Genomic DNA, 19,166 nt, shown 5'->3' with positions numbered 1-19,166 from the left:
TGGAGCACCAAGGAGCCCCACGCTAGTCCTGGGAGACTTAACCAATGCCCTGAGGCTACTTCGAAGCATTTGACCCATCTGCTGTCAGATCAAACTCCAGGGGATAAATTAGAGAATTTTGACTTGGACAAGCGCAGGTGAAGCGTATGCTGTTGAGTCTCCTGGGTTGCCGGTTTGGGCATCTCCACGCTGTGTCCCCTTTAGTGCCAAGGCAGGCAGGCAGAGACCAAAGAATGGAGATACCTCATGTTAGCTTTAAGATTTCAGGATGAGTTGAGCCCACCAAGACAGGTGGTGAGTGCAGGGGCCTAAGGAATTGTGCTTGGAAGACAAGGTTGAAAGGCTCCTGCAGTTCACAAATGCTACTTGGGAACCAGATAGTCAAGTACTGCCAGTTCCTAGGATCAGCTTAAAGCTAATAGAGTGATGGCAGGTGCCCAAAAATCCTTGCAATCCTACATTTGCAGGCAGTTTTCATCACAGAACAGACAAAATAAAATAGCTTTTAAAAACAACACACCCTGCAGGTCTCTGTCCTTGCCACTGGGTACGTGAAATTTAAGCTACTAAAAAAAAACCCCAAAAACCCTAACGAAAAAAGGGAATGGATTCATATAAATAACGAAATTGGAGAACATTGAAAGTAGCAAGAATGTGTGAGACTTTGATGCGTTTTTATTCTTTTAAAATAAAAGAGATGCTGAGGGGAGTTTATAAGAAGGCATCTCAGAAAGGCTGGTGCAAAAATCTTGAAAGAACTGAAAACCATGCTTTTTCCAAGGGAACAAGAAAGGACCTGGTCCTACAGACCTTGGATGTGGAAATGCATGTTACGGAAATGCCATGTTTTGGCATGACCTGAAATTGCAGACTTGGGGACTGAAATGAGTGCATGGAGCGCTCCATACATCATTACTCTGAATTTGAAATAAAGCTTCAGATGAACTCAAAGGGATGATTTTCCTATCTTTGAGCTTACCTGGGAGATTGCCTCCAAGCAGAAGAGCCCCTGCGTAAGTAAAAGCCCATCCGTGGGCATGATCCACCTGCAAACCCTGCAAGCCTTCGTGTCCTTTTCACAAGGCCCGTTCTCCCAGTGGGTCTATGACTTCACGTTCAATCCATCCTTGATTTCTGTGGAAAGCAGTGTACAAAAACACAGCGTAGGAAAAGGAGTTGTCGGCTAATTTCAGCCCTATTATTTATAAAAGGCTTTTCTTAACACCGGTGGTCTTCAGAGGAGCATTTAGGTTTCTTTTTTTTTCGGCGGGGGGATAGCCTCAGTCAAAATCAGACCCATTTTATAAGTCTTTGTACTTATCCATCTGATTACCAGTTCCTTTAAGATCATCCTTATATTCATTTCGTTGCACTGTTTCTGTAGGTGTGGTTACTTCCTAAATAGCAAGTAGCTGCAGTGGGATTGTACAACGGCAGTCTTTGGCAATTCACAAAAGACAGCATTTTTCAGGCTTTAGTGGATTCATTTGCAATGCCCTTGTGGGGTTGGTATCATCCTTATTCTAATGTCGTGGCGATGGAGACATAAAAGAAATAATGTTTTACCCACAATTACTCAGCAAGTCCCATCCTTTCTCACTTGACTGATGATGCTACGTAATTCTGCTGCTGATACACACTGGCAGACTAACTCTTATGTCCACTGTTAGTGATAACCAAGAGTAAAGTATGAAGTAAGGCAAGAAATGATGAACAGAAAGTCCCCCGTAAAGAAGGGACTTGTTTCCCCATGGGTGCACATCCGATTTGTCCCTCCCAGCTTCCCCCATCAAATGCACTTGCAGGGATGCCAGGGGAGTCCCACCCTTGTGACAGGCAGAGACGAAGGTCTGGCTCCTCAGGGATGTTTTTTGCTGTCCTGAAAGCATAACTTAATCCTGCGAGTGGATAAAAAGCAAAGCAGTGAGGATAATGCACTCTGGAGTTTCTGGCTCCTTTGACTCCATCCCTGCCTTGGACAAACTTCCGCTCGTCTCTGAGGAGTTAACTGAGTACAGATCTCAGCATTCTCCTCCCGAGAGTTTATTATGAATTTATTAAAAAAAAAAAATCTAATCCCTTCAGCTATGAAAATTACCCTCATTTGTCTATAAATAGGCTTAACCTCTTAAACTGTGTCAGATGCTGCTGATTCACCAATCTGATCTAGATCTTCAGATGTTCTCTGCTCCTACAGCTCCAGGGCAAATGACTCACGCTGTTTGCAAGTGCCGTATCCCACTGAGCCTGGCAGTTCCACGATTCCGTTAGCAGCGTGTCTGCAGATTTCTACTAAAACCCGGGCAAGGGATTTTCTCCCGATCAAGCTGAGCTCAGGAACACCCTGCAGTCACAAAGCGGTATGTTGCATTTACATGAAAAATCCATGCATTTGCATTAGTCCAGCCACAGATCAGCAGGGCAAAAATGTATGCTAGAATCAAAGAAATATGATGAAGACAAGAACCAAGCGATCCATGTAAATCATTTCCCCAGCTGCGTTTCCCTTCCCTGGTGACAGTCCTAGGAAAGTCAGTCTGCACTACCTACCACCTTATCTTTGAGATTGCTTTGGAAATACGAAAGGGAAATGCCAAAGTATTTTCAGTCAGTCTTAATGGCTTTTATAGCTTGTTCCTGGAAATCAGAGAGCCCTGAGCTGACTGCATGTTCTCTCCTCACTCTATAAGGCATTTGTTTTTAAAAGCAGAAGGGATCCACTTTCCCAGTTGTGTGACCGTTCCTAGAGCTGTCCCAAAACTTCTGCCAGCTTTCCTGGGGAAAGGGAAAATCTGGATGTTGAAAACCACAGAAAAAACTCTTCTTCTAGGTATGTTTTAGGGTAATGATGCCCTTTTGGCTATGGGGCGTCTGGGGACAGAAGAGGCTGGTGTTAGACAGTTAATGCCCATCTTCCATGTCTTGCCTGAGTTTCCAGGAAGCCCTGGGCCTTGGCGCTTGTTTGATCACATTTGTGTGCTGATCTGTGGGATGGGCTGTGGACCAGGGAGCTACAGGGAAGAGCTGATTTTTTTTTTTTGAGGTGTACTTCAGTTATTCAGGTTATGGCATAAGGTGTTGCTCTTGCCTAACGAATGAGCTGGATGCTTTGAAACTCCATCTGATGGTGCTCTGAGGGTCAGCTGTGTCCTCTGCTCTGTGCCTCTTGTAAGCTCTTAGGAGTAAGGACCCGTGTTTTTATGCTGCCATCACACATAACAGACTCTTCGTCTTGAAACCTGCGATTGACTGTGCATGTCACATTTCATGCCACTAAAAACATAAGCTCAAGCTTGGAAGGACGAACATGCTTTTGGCTTCTCTGCCATTTATATTTCAGTCTTCAGGCACCACTTCTTTCACTGCGTGTTGCTGTTTTTCTCTTGAGAAAATTTCCAGAGCCCTCTATGCCTGGAGAAGAAACAGGCTCTATTTACTGACATTTGTTCCAAGTTATAATGAGCAGAAAGACAACTCTTGTAAGCTCTAAACAGGATCTCTCAGCTAGAAGCCTCCAGGGCTTCAGCCAGCACCTCCCAAGCCCAAAGACTGCCTTCTTTTAAAAAGGTCTGAATTATCCATTAAATATCACAGCATCTTGAAGAACATCCATAGGACCTCCCTGCTTTCCTCCTTGATCAAGGCTTGAGGTGGCACCCAGTTAAGCTGCTGGGATTCTTCTCCTTAGGATGCCACGGCTATGCAGGCATTGCTTGCACAAGCATGGGTTGGTTCACACCGTGGGTAGGGAAAATTTGGGACACCATTAATGGCTAATTCAGGTGCAAGCTCCACTGCAAGGGAGACCCAGGGCTAAAGCATGGCCTGAAGCATATGGAGGCACCATTGACACTGGAGCCTTTCCATGCTTTTGCACAGGATGAACACCAGGTCAACACTTTGGGAAGGAAGCGTCTTCTGCCATTGGCTTCCTATCTGGCAACCTCAGTGCATGGCAGGGGAGTCTCCTCCGGTGGCTCATCCCTTTGCGTGTCTCAAAGGGATGCCATCCTGCCCAGCAGCAGCGGGCAATAGCCGTGCATGCCCTGAACCCCTGGGCTGCCTTCCCGTGTCACGCTTGCTAACGGTCCTCATGCCAGAGGCGAAGTTTTCTTGCCAGGGGCCGTATTCTGCAGTGCTGTCTGTCTCTAAGACTAAGAGCCCTACCCGGGGAACAGATAAACAGAACAATGTTTGAGCCTCTGGTACTCTTTAATGTCATTTTCAGGGAAATATATGTGTCATAACAACAAAAAGCAGGCATAGTTCCCTTGCTTTCGATCTGCCTGGTGCCAGGGTTCACGTCATTTCAGCATCAAAACAGATCCAGCAAGTTCATGGTAACTTTGGTCTCCCAAGAGCTGCCTCTTTTGCCCCTTTGGTTTGTACGTGTCTCTTGTTGTCCAGCAGCCTTCCTCACCCCTGGCAGGGGACGTCACGTACTCCTATGGTTAACATCTAATTTTCACTAGAAGCCCTTGGGAATTGGGCCCTTATCTCCACATACCATGCACATCAAAACGGTTTAATCAACCCCATTAATTCCAGGGCTCGCTGCTGATCTGGATAAAACACTGCACTTTCCCAGCACTGAAGCTTTGTAGCCAAGTTTCATATTGCAGCATCCTCCATGCAGTTTACTCTCTGCTTCTCGGGGCTGGACACGTTCCCCTGCAGTCCCCTGGCTCTCACAGAGAGGTGTCAGGGCTCTGCTCTAAGGCTCAGATTGTTTTTTACTGATTTTCCAGACTGGGAGCATCCCATCAGCTTGAAAATTTGGACTGGAGAATCCTTGGTGTCACTTTCCAGTGCTCTGGGCAGTCATTGCCACCTCCAAACATGGGTGCAGGGCACCTGCAGAGCACATCTGCCCAGTTGTTTGGCCTGAGAAGGTGTCCGAGAGCAGGGAGAAACCGCAGCGATGCGCCAAGAGCAGGGCAAGACTCAGGGGATGTCACTACAGCCGTGGCACTGGGGGACCTGAGGAAGGGGACATGCCTTTGGCCTTGTCCCAGCATGCCCGCTGTAGGGAGAGGTGATGGGACATGGCTTCTTCATCAGAAGACACAGCCTGATCGAGAAACAAATTTCAGAGGACTAGACGTGGGAGGATCAGATATAGAAGGATGGTTTATAGAGATCTTCCAGATGATGAAGCAACGGACCAGATTCTGCCACCTTTTCCCACGTCCAGCAGTATTTTACCCCATGGCTCACCCCCAGCCTAAAGCCACATGTCTCCAACAGCTGTTGGGATGCCTCGTGTTTAAAGCAGCCACGAGGCACCCACCTAACGGCCCGGGGCTGCCCGAGACGTGCTGCTCCTTGCTTTTCTCAGAAAGGGCTCTTGCAACATGAAAGAAGTGCAGGCAAACAAAGAGCCCCAGGCAGAAAAGTGACAAGCGGCAGCTGGAGCCAGTGGGTGACGTGCCGAGTGACAGAGCAGTTGGGCTCCTCGCTACTCTGCTACTATTTTGGAAACTTCAATAAACAGAAGAGGCCAGATCAATCTCTCAGTGCTCCAGCATAAACCCTGAGGAGCCCCGTTGACTTTGGTGGCAACGGCAGCCTGAGACACCAGCTTCTCCATATGCACTGTGCTTCATTTGGACCCCGGGCAAACTCATCAGAAATAGCTGCTGAAAACATTATTAGCAGTCCACTAATTAGCAGGTCTCAGCTCCTTTGCTGGTGTAAGCTTGCACCAAGGAATTCATGCTCGTTTGTGCCATGGAGAATATGACTGTTTAACTTCGGGTGTGGGAGCTTTCAAGCAGCTGGAAAAAAAGTATGGATGTTTATATTTTTAAAAAGGGATTGTTTTTGCCGCTGTCAATTATTAATGGCTCTCAGGTCAGGCTAAGGAACAATGCCAGGGATAAGTTACCCTGTACACTATTCATATACGCTCTCCCCAATTGTTTCCTTCTCGACGGGAGGATTCACCTCGCAGTGAACTCCTTGGCGTTTGGAAAAAAGGACTGACGAAGCGATGAACTCGGAGTGCCCGTTTATTTATGCGTTGACATCTTTCCTACTTTTTCAGGTGTATTTAATCAAAAAAGAAAGCGGGAAATGCATCATAATTGTAAACAAATTGCTGCAAGAGAAAAAGGCTGCCCTTGGAAAGGATTGTATTGTTTGATAAATGGTTACGGTGAAAAAACACAGGCTTAACCTATGAAGCTCTTTGCTAAGATCAAAGCAAAGCTGCCAGCCGCCACCGGCTGCTGGTGCAGCAGGATTCAGCTCCGAGTTTGCAGCGAGGGAAGTGGAAGAAAGTTAAAAAGAAAATGCAGTCTTTTCCCTTCCTTTTTTTATTTTTTTTTTCACCCGAAACTTTCCCCCCAGTATAAAAAATGACTCAAACATTAAATATTTGCTGTTAAAATTAATAGAATTAGTGATGAACCCAGCTGAGAACACAACAGTTAGGGCCCGGTCCAAAGCCCCTTGCTGAAGCCCATGGAGAGACTTATTGTTTTCAACGGGATCTGGCTCAGGATCCTGGTGAGCCAAAGCAAAGATGGAGTTACGGCATAACCCTGGGAGATCCTGGATCTCCTGCAGTCTTTCCATGTGACCTTGCCCAAACTTGCAAGCATTCCTTAATCCTGAGCACAGCCGAACCCAAGTCGGTAATCTGCTGCTGCTGCTGCGAGAAGCAAAAGTCCTTCAGGGCTGGGAGACCGGGAGTGCTGTAGGTAAGATGCAGGAGGGGTTTATTGCCCTTCTCAGCACTGTGAGGCTGAGCCATGGCCCTGCACTTAAATTAAAAAAAAAAATAAAAATACAGACAAACTGGAAATTGTCCAGAGGAGAGCAACAAAAATGATCAGAGGTCTAGAAAACATGACTTATGAGGAAAGATTGAAAGGGCTGGGTTTGTTTAGTCTACAGAATTTGAAACATCCTAATAAACTTTAAAGATATATATAAAAAAAAGATATCAAAAAGGATAATCGATTGTCCTTTATCTCTGTGGGGACAGCAGAAGGTACAGCAAAGAAAGTTTAGGATAGAGAGTATTAAAAGCTGTGAGGTTAATAATGCACTCAAGTGTGTTATTTGGGGAGGGAGCAAAGTGTCTCTTGTGGCAGAATTTCAATGCATTGGACGAGAACCTGCCATGAGGGACTGGGTTAAATCCCACGGAGCAGGCTGCTTTCAGCCATGTGGTCCTATGGTTTCCATGATCTCGTGACTGTCTCAGGACACCCAAGAAGGAGACCTTGGAGATGGTGAGCCTTCACAGTCCTCTCTGATTTCAAAAAAAGCAGCAGGTGCTCAGCCGTTCCAAAAGTTGACCTCCAAACCAACAACCATTTCTAAACCCCCTCTTTTCCTTGGCTTCCATGCTTATTAAATAAAGAGCAACAAATTCCAACCTCTGCATGGCGCCATGATCATATTTGTGAAGCACCTTGCTGCTCTCCCACAGGGTATTCCCATCTAAGCGAGTGCTCAAACGCTTGAATACTAGGATGATGAGACCTCTGGAAAAGCATGTGGTGACTCAGAAAGTGTTCTGGGTAGCGGTGGCCTCGCAGATCCTGCTCGGGAAAGTCCTATCCTGACACTGGAAAAAGGGGTGTCTTGGTGGACCCTTGCTAGCAATGTTTTCACCCATAGCACCACTGGGTATGACAACTGCAAAGCACTCGCCATGGTACCAGGTATTGCTCTAGGTGAGCCAGGTGGTGGCCAGCACCTGATTAGAAAGGCAGCATCCCTTTTCCCTGTAGCATCTTCCCTGGGGCTGCGTATCCCCTGCCCTGAAGCTGCGTGTGCTGCTGCCTCCCTGTGACCGAGCGACTCCGCCAGCCCCGCTCTGCCTCGGTAAAGCTCAACGCCATTCTCTGCTTTCAACCCTTTTTGCAAAGGGCCCCAAAAGCTTTGGTTGGAGTTTTCATCAAAGCAAACTGACCACAAGACAGAAGTCTATCAGAATCCAGGCTTTGTTTTTACTGCCCAGCAAACCCAAATTCCTTGAATTATGGGCACAAAGTGAGAAGGTTGTGAAGGGAAGGAGCACAGGGTTGCAGCCAGAGCAGAGCTGGCCATAGCCCTTGGCATCTCTGAGGACTTGGGGGTGACGTGAGGGCTCCCCGAGGGCCAGGGGAAGGATGCTGGGCTCAATGCTGCTGCAACCACGGCTCTTCTTTGCACTCCCCAGTTCCTGCCCAGCTACAGCCGTGCAAGGTCCTATTTGGTCCCTGCATGAATGCTGAGAAAATCACTAGTTATATGATATGGGAATTAAGAAAATCTGTTTGCTTCCAAGCGTAAACCAATGACTGCTGCAATGGTTTGCAAACATGGGGTTATGGCCCCAAGTCAGCTTTTTTTCCTCGGTTCTGGGTACAGTCACGAGCCTGGCAGGAATCCGTGTCAGCTAAGATGCATGGCAGCAACGGACGTCTCCTGGAGTTTCAGAGCTGAGTGGGGTCACAACAGGAAGGAGTTTGGGAAGGCGGCACCGCAGGGTTAGGAATAAACATCTCCCTGGGGCAGACTTTCCATAATTGGCCATGACAAGGCTTCTTTCTCCAGAGAGCTGGAGCTGGCCTGTGAGGAAGCAGAATGAATCACTGCTCCCGTCCAATTTGGCAAGTGGTGTGATTTAGCCCTGCTTTGCACTGGGAGGAGAAGATGATATAGACTGAAAGACAGAGCAGAAACATAGCCAAAGGCTTCCGAGCTGGGAGATGAGTTTGGGTTCCCACTCGTTTTTTGCAGGTTTACTCAGATCCTTAGAAGGAAACCCTGGCAAAAACTGCTGGTACAAAACCAATTCCCTTTATCAGCAATGCAGAGGGAACAATGGGGACTCCTGAACACAAAGCTCATACAAACAGTAATAACCGTTTTATTTTGCATTGTTAAAACAGCAGTTGATACACAATTCTTCTTTCCAGCCCTCTGCTTCGTTAACTATTTCTGTCACCCGTCTGCTCCCAGATACAGAATTATGGGAGGAAATCTTAGCAGTTGGAGTTGGTGTCCTGCAACGTGGTGGTGACCACATGGCTGCGCAGCCTTCGATGAGGAGGAGGGTTGAGTGTGGTTTCCTCATGCCATCCTGTACCTGTGGAAAAGTCCCATTTTCTCTCAAATATGAGGAAAAGGGGTGTTGTTTCTGCCATCCTTTCTCTGGATGGTGGTCATAGGTCCTATCTTTGAAGCTCCTTGCTGTCTCAGCAAACTTACCAAGCCTGGTGACCTGACACCAGTTCACAGCTTGTTCAGTATCTGATGATTAATCCCCTCCCTTTAAAAATATGCACGTAGTGGCAGAACACCACAAAAATATTGGTGGAGCCAGAGCTGCTTTGCCAAGTGGCAGACTTAGACTTGCTCTTCTTGGAAAGCTGGTTTCCTGTCACTGGCTTTCTCTCATTGCTGTTTTCCAGTGGTTTGGAGAGAGGAGAAAGGAAAAAAAAGTTGTTCCTCCCACATACCTCTTCTCTTTTACATCCCCTTTCCTCCATGTGTCCTCTCTGCTATTCCAGATTTCAGGAATTCCATCAGCCAAAGGGCTTCCTAACCAACCCCGCATCTATGACCGATGCAAAAGGAGGAGCAAGCTCGCTGCAAAACAAGACCCCTCGATAAAGAAGACACAGACAACCTTAATTTCCATTCCCCCTTCTCCTGCTCCTTTGGAGAGCAGGCAGATGGAACAAAAATCTCCCCCGCACTGTGAAAGAGAGGTAGCTCAGAGAAGTCAAAGCTGCACCTTGTTGCAATGTGAGAGTTCAGATCGAAGCATCAGCCCTTTGCCGGTTTCCAGTTTGATGGTAGGAACACTAACATTTTATTTCTTATGACTACCATAGCTAGCGCAGGCAGCTGCTGTTGGGCTGGTTACAAAACTAGAGCTTGGGGCTTCCTATTCCAAATGCTCCCACCACTTGAAATGGAAAGCTTAGTCAGCACCGAGTAGCAAAGGATCATGGCACACAGCTGAGCTTGCATGCTAACACAAATCCAGGTTACCCAGATCTTATTTTCCCTGGAGATAACAGCATTCCTATTCACCTTTCACTTTAAAGTCTGTACAAGGGCAAATCCCGCACCAGGATCTTACCCAGGGTTTTTTTCCTATTTTCTGCTGAGGCTCTGGGTCAGGTCTCCGGGCTGGGCTTAGCAGCACATGCAATACTGGTCAGGTGAATACGGCATGAGCACAAAGCTCGTGACCTTTCTGGCAGAGCGCTTGGGGAATGACTAACGCCGCTGGTGCCGTCAAGGTCAGGAGCTTGTGGGACCCCATGAGGATTCCCCGTGTGCTCTTTGCAGAGCAAGGTGCGTCCTTTCTGGGAAGGAAAGCACAAAACGTCCTGGGAAGTGCCAAAGGTCATTTAGAGAAGGTTAGAACAGGGGACACACTGGAGTGTAAGGCACCCATGGTCAAAGAGTTTGTGTGGCAGTTTTCCCTTTGGTGTCCATGTGTTGGTCTCTGGGTCATAGCAGTCCAAGGAATCCAAGTCCTCAATAACATTGTCCGCGGTGAGACATCGTCCTCCTGTCACATACAGCTTGTTCTTGATGACAGTGGCCCCGTGATGCATTCGTCTGTCCTTCATGTCTGCACATTTAACAAACTTGTTGCCTTTTGTATCATAAGCGATTATTCTCCGGGTGTACCCTAAATGTGAAGCCAGAGATGGGAGAGACAGATGGGAATTAGAGTTTATGGCCAGCAGAAGGAATAATAATATATTTCCTGCTAGTCTTCAATAAAACTTAATATAAAGGTACATAATTTGGCAGAATTAAGATATCTAACCTGGAAAACGATGATGTGTCACAAGAATGCCTATCTGCCTGTCTTCCATTCCTGTTTGTCCTCATCCTGTCTCATATCATGTTGGCAGCCAAGGCTCAATGAACACAAGAAACCCCATCCTATCAGTCAAGCAACCTGTCAAACACAGCTGGAGCTCGCAGTTTTCTGCATGTGCCTTCAAAAGTCCTGAAGTATTTCTTTTCACCTGACAGACTCCTAGAGCTTCACTTGGAAATACAGAAACCAATGGCATGTGGGGAGGGAACAACAATGCCTTGTTGGGTTGGAGTCATAGCTGTCTACTGAATGGAGCTGGGTACTCAACAGCACAGTGCCACTGGCACTCGCTCCACTCCCAAAGCCCTCAGTGATGCATTTGTGCTGGCCACCATGCCCAGCGACCCAACAGACGGGTCTTCCACTGAGGGGTGATGTAACCTCGCATCTGCCGAGAGGTAAGGGCTGGTTCCCAGGATCAATGGAGGTCTGGAAGCTTGGTAACCAGCAGTAGCTTCCCCATGTACATGGCAAACAAACTTGCTTTGGGCCTTGAAGCCACTTTCCCTAAGAAAAATCAAGGCCTGTCTTGTTTGGGCCAACCCACTCCCCTTTGTTATGATGTGACCAGTCATGCACAGATGACCTGAAATGTGACGAAAGCTATTTTTAAGAGAAAATGTTATTTTTCTGGGTTTTACTGTTGTTGATAAACTAGGAGTGTTTGGCCAATGTTTTGGCATGGAAGCTGGTAAAGAAAACCTTACCGTGGTGAATCTCTCTACTTTCAAGCAAAATGAAAGTTCTTTAAAGTTAACATGAATTTCTGTGGCTTTTGTTAGGTAAATAAAAAAAATAAATAGAGAACTTAAGCTCAGCAGCAGCAGATGGGTCAATACAGGCATCAAATTAATGCATCTGAAAATAAAGAGAGTTGCAAATGCTGTATTTTAGGCACTGTGGTCTGAGGTCAGAGTAATCTGCCACACAGGAGCCCGACAGTCTTGGATCTTTTGACTCAGCTCTCCCCTGTTCTCACTGCAAAGGGCAGCAGTGGCCTCTGGCTGAGAGATGATGCCACGTTTGAGTCCTGCGTGATATGGGTTCAGTCCTCTGCTCTGCTAAAGCTTCCCTTTGTCTTCTCTTAAATAATCTAACACATGCTTCCTCGTGCCAGCCTGTGGTCAGGGGAGCTGCATTAAGGACTGCAGAGTGCCAAACTACCAATGAGATGTGATCCATCAAAGTGCCATGGGCAGAGCCTGATCCACAGGTTGAAAAAGACACTGCGAAATTTCCCCTCTCGGAGTGGTTCATGGCCCTCTCAGGACATTTCACAATTACCCCCAAGAGACAGCTACAGGGCTGATTGACCCCTCACAGCCCTGCAGTCCACCCGTCCCAACAAGCCATCCATGGCCTTGTGGTGACCGCACTCTCCACCCTTCCAAGAAGAGCAGTCAGGGAGGGCCGGGCTGTGAGTCAGCAGGGGAGGAGCAGGACCCCCATGTCCTTGGCTTCCTCCCTGCTTCTGCAGAGCTGTAACTTGCATTGGCTTTTCCCCAATTTACCCCCACCCAGGTCCTGCTACTTGGAGAAAGAAGGTGCCCCGTGGAGAAATTGTCCCCACTTCCATGGCTGTGAGACCCCATGAGAGATGTGTATGGAGGGTTGAGGCACTCCTCCTTCCCTATCCCAAGCTCCATGTGCTTTTTGAGGGAGCACCCCAAGCAGGAAGGCAGTGAAATCCTGCAGGATCTGGGCAGGGGGAGGTGGGAGGGAAAGTGAAACAGAGCCCTTACCACCTACGATGATAATCTGGTCTCCAATCAAGACAGCTGGTGCACAGACATTCTTCACCACTCTGGTCTCCATCCGAAACCAAGTATTCCTGGAGACATGGTAAACCTGACAAATAAATAAAGATACAAATGCAGCTGTTTATGTTGCATTTTAACTGGCAATTGTAATTACAGAGGAGCTTACGGTTTTTATTTTGTCCTAATGAATACAATCCTCTGGCTTGAACTGCTGGAAATCCGAGCATTTACCCACATTTTTCCTAATAAGTCCCCTTGGAAAGCGTTCTAGTTCTCCAGGCTTGTCTGCTCAGGAGATGCTAGCGCATGCACTAAGGCAGAGTGTGTCTGCCATATGCAAGCTGCTCAGCTGTAAATCTTTGTATGACTGTTAAATCACTGTAATTCCTGGATAACGCTTTCCTGAAGTGCAAGCCATTACATTTCATTTTCCAGTTATTCTGTGTATTCCTGTTTTAGCCTTAGCAATTTTCTGGTCAAACAAACCTCAACTTCACCTATCTCTGCTGGCAGCCACCGCGTTTGCCCAGCTGCTATATTTGTGCTGGTGGCTGGTATGCCCTCAGATTGGCAAAGGGACTTGTTGATGTGACTTAGAGTGGTATCTCAGTCATCAATTTATGTGAGAAAAAGAGCTGTTGCCAGATGATGATCATTCAGTCATCTGTATCTGGGGACACAAACTTTTATGTCACGTCATCCGCTTCTTAATATAGCAAATATCACCAGGACATCTCCCTGCTAATTGATAAATACATTTCCTTCCCCCTGATAATCAAGTAGTGTTATCACCATAAGGGTGCTGGCTGCCATCTTAGCCTTTCATGATCCTTCTTAGTTAAAACACCTAAACCAGTGAGAAACGCTCATGGGAAAAGTAACACTACAAAGTTGCTAAAGCATCAAATCAGATAAAGAAGGATTTAATGTAATTTTTTTTCCTCCTAATAGAGTGTAACCACTGAAAGCAGGCAGAGAGCCAGCAACATGTGGCAGCAGCCACATTTTTAACACAACTGTTTATGCGAAATAACTGTCAGTTTAAGTCCTGGCCCTTTGATGAGTGAGAATCTAATTGCTCTAATGATCGCGAATCTTTGCTTTTGCTGCGAGCGAGCAGGTGCGCAGCTGAGACCCCAGCTCGACCTCTGAGTGGAAAACGCTGTTTTTGGTGAGGTTGGCTACAGGCATGAAGCCAGGCAGGGGGTCGGCCGCTGCTTGCCATGGCGTCACCTGCGGCTGCCTTGGCCCCAGTGCCCACCAGTGGCAGAGCTGACTGACACCCAGAGAAGTACCTCGGGGCTTCTGCCTGAAAAACACTCAAAGGGGAAAATGAAAGAGTTGCAATGCTCCTTGCAGACAAAACTTCCCTGAAGCCATGTGTCAACTCATCCTGCCTCTTGCTGCAACTCCAAATAAAGTTTATTTGGGGGTTTGATTTCCTCAGGAGAGGGATGCACTGCTGAATACCCTAGATGAAACTGCCTACGCCAAGCAGGACTGACCATTACCTGGATCAGCCGGACAGGGTTTTGCATAATGTCTTCTCCCCCAAAGAGGTAGACCCTCTGATCTTTGGCAGCCACAGCAGGGTGAAGGACGGCAACAGGCATCTTTGCCATGCTCTCACAGGTGTTGTAGACGCTATCATATCTTTCCACAGAATTAAGGATTTCCTGGTTTTCACCAATTCCACCGAACGATAAAATATAATTTTTATATGCCAAGCTTCTGTGGGAGTAACGTGGAACTAACATGTGCTCAGCCAACCTCCACTGATTGAGTTTGAGGGAGTAAATGTAAATATTATCACTGACTGGGTTTTTCTTATTGCTAACGGGCATCCCTCCGAGCACATAAATATTGCTGTGTAAGCTCACTGCAGAGGCTTTGTACAGGCGCATGGGAAGTTTGGCCAGGCTTAGCCATTGGTTTGTCTTGTCATCATAAAGCAGGACGTCCCTCGTCGTCTGCTGGCTGTCCTTCCTGCCACCAATGATGATGAGGAACTCTTGGTTGGAGTACCTGCGAGGAACATGCAGCATGGGCTTGATGTCAGGTGCGTTGGTGCTGTACAAGGAAAACATTTGTCTCCGGGCTGACTCAAGGATGCTCCTGCAAGTAGGTGAGGACTGAACAAGGGAGTCATTGGCGATGAAGTGGAAGAGGAAAGTTGGATGGACGTACTGAAGCCGGACTTTCTTGAACAACTCTTGGATGTAGCCTTGTCTTGCCTGAAGGTCATGCCGGATCCAGACCATTAGTGTCTCAAAGACCTGCTCCTCCTCCCCGCAGAGCTCATCGTCCCCAAGGTAATCAATGAGCTCCAAGGGACAAAGGTCCTTCAGGTCCTCAGAAGAGGCCACCTCAGGAAAGCATTTCAAAGCCATAGCCTTGGCTTTCTTATTCAGGCTTTGGCAGTTCAAGACTTTGGCCAGTCTGATCATGCTCAGACAGTTGTCAGGAGTCAGCTTGTCTTGGAGGTAGGCAGAGCAGGCCTCGAACAGCTTAGTGTACTGCAGCATGGAGGCCGTCTCCAACAGGCGCGGGACATTCTCAGTGGATATAAGAATCTCCCCAGTGTAAACGTAAAGGATAAGCTGATCCAAAATCTCAGCATCGATGCCCTTCAGGATGACTTTAGCCTGACGACTCTCTCTGAAGTCATTGCAGAACATCGCCTTGAAGTATGGACTGCTGGAAGCCAGCACGTTTCGGTGGCAGGGGATTTCGAAGCCCCCGGAGCAGAGGGTAACATCAGTCAGCATCCCGCTCTGCCGCAGAGCGTTCAGCTGCCTCAACAGTTCAGAGGAGAAGTCCTGGTCTTTGAAGAGAAACTCCTCAGTGGATCCCTCCTCCATAGTGAAATAGGAGAGAGATGAATTCCGAACTTGGCAGAAAAAAACAAATTCTTAGCAGCTTTTATTGAAGTATCCAGATCCAAGGGAACAAATCGGGACTTTGATGTTGATCTAAATATCCGTTCACTGTTATGCATAAAAATGGAACATGGGTTAAGCACAGTGGGAAACTAATAAAGAAGCTAAAAGGTCGCTAAGACCCTTTAAAATTTTCATGAAGTTATCAGATAGGTTGCAGCTCTGAGGTCAGCACTGCCTGTGTCCCTGGCAAGAAGCAAAAGCACTGAAGTTATCTCACTGATTTGGGATGAAAGCTGGATGGCTGAAGCAATTGGTTTGTTCGCTTTAATCACGTTGAATAAATGCGCTTAGACATTTATTCACTATTTTAAAGTATTAGCAGTTTAGTAGCTTGCGCCTCTTTCCCCTAGAGTTAGTCACTCCCAAAGAATGTAAATCTGGCAGAGCTGAACTCTGCAGCAGGGCAAAAGAAACCCTAGAGACTGGGAATCTGCATTAAAACGGTTATTTATTAACTCTGCTTAGCTGTGCTTTTTAAAAAAAATGTTAATCAGACACACAATGACTAAATTAAGTGCCAGGCAGAAAAATATGATGAGTATCTATTGTCATGGCTAACTGCTCAACCTGCAGTGAAACGGTAGGGTAGAAACGTTTACCTTCTGTTGTCCTTCACTGCATGCACTTACTCTCTGTCGTTTATTCTCTGCTGAGATTTTCCATAGCTAGAGCCTGGATAAAAAAACCTATAAACCCACAGGATGTTTCTTTCAGTAGGTAAGTGATTCATAGAGGGTGATTTCTGGACGTGTTTATTCTGAAGTCACTTTTGCCGCTTTGGGGAGCAGCGCGCAGGAGCGGCGAGGCGGTGGGGCATTGTATACATTCCAGAGCTAAGAATAGGCGCACACGGGCTTCTCGCTGTTATCACATGTGACGCCGCTGTTGCCTTTTGCAATGACCTGGACACTACTGAGCATGCCCGAGTGGTGTTTTTCTGGCAAATGTTTACATATAATAAATAGACACGGAGAGGAAAGTTCACTTATAAAAGTCCTGGCCGTCTGCTCGGAAAGAGCGGCAGGACCCTGTCCTAAAGTGCCTGGGAACTCTAGAAGCCTGTAAACAGTCTGCAACGCTAGGTAATGCACTGTCACCCTACTTTCATGGAGTAAAAGGGAGAAAGAAGGGCTTCCAGGGATGCCGGTGGGATGGACCGTGTCTCCACCTTATGGAGAGATCTGGGGAGCGACAGCCCATTGCTGTCTGGTGGGAGATGCTGGTGCTCCGGGAGCCCTGCGCCCAGGGCTGCCCCAAGGTGGGCAGGGGGAGCCCAGCTCCCTCTGACAAGCAGAGATGAAGTTCACTCTTGGAGCACTTTATGATGCTCCTTGATATTTCATATAGAAAATATCAGGTTGTGGCCTTTTGTGTAAGGACCTCAGCTCTCTGAAACCCTTAGCAAAGAACTTCTCAAGCAGGTGGCTTGAGGAAGCTCAGCGTTATGGGTGGGAGGGCTGGCGCAGGCTGCTGACGTGAGTGCAGGAAGCTGGAAACCAGGATCCCAGGGTGGCAGGTCCCAGGGTGGCACTTATCTCCCCAGGACAGACACTTCCATGGGCTCCCCGACTGCAGATGCCTGCACATGAACAAGGTGCCCGAGCTCCTTTTGCAGCCAGTGAGGTCTAGTCAATACAACTGTGTCCGCAGAGTTATTCAGGTCACCAGTAAGTACCACTTGTATTTGGGCAGGTGAACAGTCCTCCAGGCACTGTTAGGTCTCCAGGGGTGCTCAGCTGCCTCAATCACATGTAGGTGTCCATATTTAACACTCTCATGTAGGATTCTGCGATGGTGAGCCTAAATCCATCCCCAGAGCTGGGATCAGTCGAGTGTCCCATGCCAGCAGAGGATCGTCCAGAACCCCAGCTGGCCCCTGGCTGGGGTCTCCAGCAGGTCCAGTGTGATGTGTCCCAACTCTGTGGCAATTTCCTGGGTGTTTCAGGAAAAATGGCACTGCCTGCCCATGTCTGGGTAACTGGATCGGGCCCTTTCTGTGCTGAAATTCCTCCCGTTGTTCTGGGATGGGCTTGAATCCAAAAAATCATTTCTAAGCATTGCTACCACAGGGAAACACAAGGTTAAAGCAAAAACTCCTTCTCATATTTTCAAAGCCAAAGCTCACGGGTGAGTCATGTCTACATCTAGTCGCAGCGAGGCAGATGAGCGAAAATCCCTGGGAGCCACGGTGCCCTTAGGTCAACTCCCGTGCCGCACTGGTGTTTGCAGTCCTCCATATGTTCCTGCCCCCACATCCGCGTCCCAGCAGACTGCAGGGATGGGGGCAGCCTGTTCCTCTCAAAGCATCAGCTTTGCATCACGGGTCGTGCCGTACGTGGCCTTTCCCAGAGAATTTTCAGTGCAGCAGAACAAGATGGTGAAATGCCTCAAGGCCCGACAAAACCCTGAAGGCCCAGACCCATGTTAAGGACAGGGTGGAGCCGGGCTAGCATAGCTTTTTGGAGGCTGTGGCATCTTACCATCCCGCACAATCTGTGCGTGTGTGTGTGAAGGGCCAGGCGAGGTGAGGGAGCGGAAGGGCAGGAGCCACTGGAATGGCCTCCTGCAGATGAGTCACTGTGAGGGTAAACATGGCCATGTGCAGCCTTTTCCCTCTCCTCGAGGAATGAGATGACCTGGAGGATGATGTTGGGGCGCTGGGGAAAACGTGCCTTCCCCTCCCTACTCCCTGCTGCCGCTGCCTCACCAGCTGGCCATGATCTTGCTATAAATATTTAGAGTGGCATTAAAAACCCAAAGGAGAATTTCTCTCTCGTCGTCCAGAGAACATTAACTACCCAAACAAAACGCCCTCTCGCTTTCTTTCTTGCTGTGTATGTATATGCTCTTGTTGCGGTCCGTTTTGATGATTGATTTAGCTTTATATCTCTGTTCTGGCTCTAACTCTCTGCTGCCTGTTTAGTTCTGCCTCTTCCTGGCAGTGGCTGTGGATTATTTTTTTAACCCTTAAAGAAACAAATGATGCTATCCAACTTCACTAACGACACTGTTTTATGGGGTCGGGGGAAGGGTAGGTGGGATGTTCTTTTGCTTTCGATACTGATAAATGTGGCATTTATTTAGAAGATCTCAGGCTGGAGGGCTTTGCACGGTTATGCAAACTCCCGCTAACCCAGAGTACAGCGTGTGCTGTTTAAATAGCTTACTGCTCTCGGGGGGGTTGCTGCTCCCTGCTGAGTCCCCACACAGGTCCCTGCCAACTTGGGGCCAAGGCTCCCGAGCAATGAAGCTCCTGCTGCCTGCTTTGTGACTCGCTCTTCTTTCTTTCCCAGAGCTTATGGTTTCAGACACATCTCCAACAACCACGTGGGGACAGCAGCACTGCTTAGTTAGGATTTCCTTTATAAATAAACTAGAAATCATTTTTCATGGTGTATCTTAGAACAGCGTGTCCTGTATGGCCCTTACTGCTGCAGCGTGACCCCTGGCGAGAGGGAAGAGCTGTTTCTTCTGTGGGACAGTGTAACTTGTCTGAGAAAGTCTGTTCCTGAAGGAGTTCTTGAGGCAGGTTTCCCAGTTTGGCATGCTGTTGACTCAACCAGAACTGAGTGGTCTTTTCTGTGAGGACAGGATACTGTGTTAACCATGGGAGTG

General features: G+C 47.8%; 1 protein-coding gene across 2 annotated transcripts; it reads right to left on the bottom strand.

The window, feature by feature from the left end:
- Positions 1 to 8,624: 8,624 nt before the first annotated feature.
- KLHL38 (kelch like family member 38) lies at positions 8,625 to 16,342 on the bottom strand. Of its 2 annotated transcripts, none has more exons than XM_054193505.1 (4): positions 16,151 to 16,342; positions 14,121 to 15,596; positions 12,592 to 12,697; positions 8,625 to 10,651 (listed from the first exon to the last, which is right to left on the bottom strand). In XM_054193505.1, the coding sequence occupies exons 2-4, from the start codon at positions 15,468 to 15,470 to the stop codon at positions 10,365 to 10,367; spliced, it is 1,743 nt and encodes a 580-aa protein (XP_054049480.1). In that variant the 5' UTR covers positions 15,471 to 15,596; positions 16,151 to 16,342; the 3' UTR covers positions 8,625 to 10,364. The 2 variants fall into 2 exon arrangements, with proteins under 2 accessions (XP_054049480.1, XP_054049481.1); XM_054193506.1 differs by having other exon boundaries at positions 16,181 to 16,342.
- Positions 16,343 to 19,166: the final 2,824 nt, after the last annotated feature.

This window comes from Rissa tridactyla, chromosome 2 (assembly GCF_028500815.1).
Source record: "Rissa tridactyla isolate bRisTri1 chromosome 2, bRisTri1.patW.cur.20221130, whole genome shotgun sequence".
NCBI lineage: Eukaryota > Metazoa > Chordata > Aves > Charadriiformes > Laridae > Rissa > Rissa tridactyla.
This window is presented reverse-complemented; position numbering and strand designations above follow the sequence as displayed.

What these genes read in the sequence shown, in the direction of transcription:
- KLHL38 (XM_054193505.1), bottom strand. Translation starts at nt 15,470, where the DNA reads ATGGAGGAGGGATCCACTGAGGAGTTTCTCTTCAAAGACCAGGACTTC. An exon ending in ACCCTGTCCGGCTGATCCAG is followed by an intron (nt 12,698 to 14,120) that starts GTAATGGTCAGT and finishes TTTATTTGTCAG; the next exon opens with GTTTACCATGTCTCCAGGAA. An exon ending in CCAGATTATCATCGTAGGTG is followed by an intron (nt 10,652 to 12,591) that starts GTAAGGGCTCTG and finishes CTTCACATTTAG; the next exon opens with GGTACACCCGGAGAATAATC.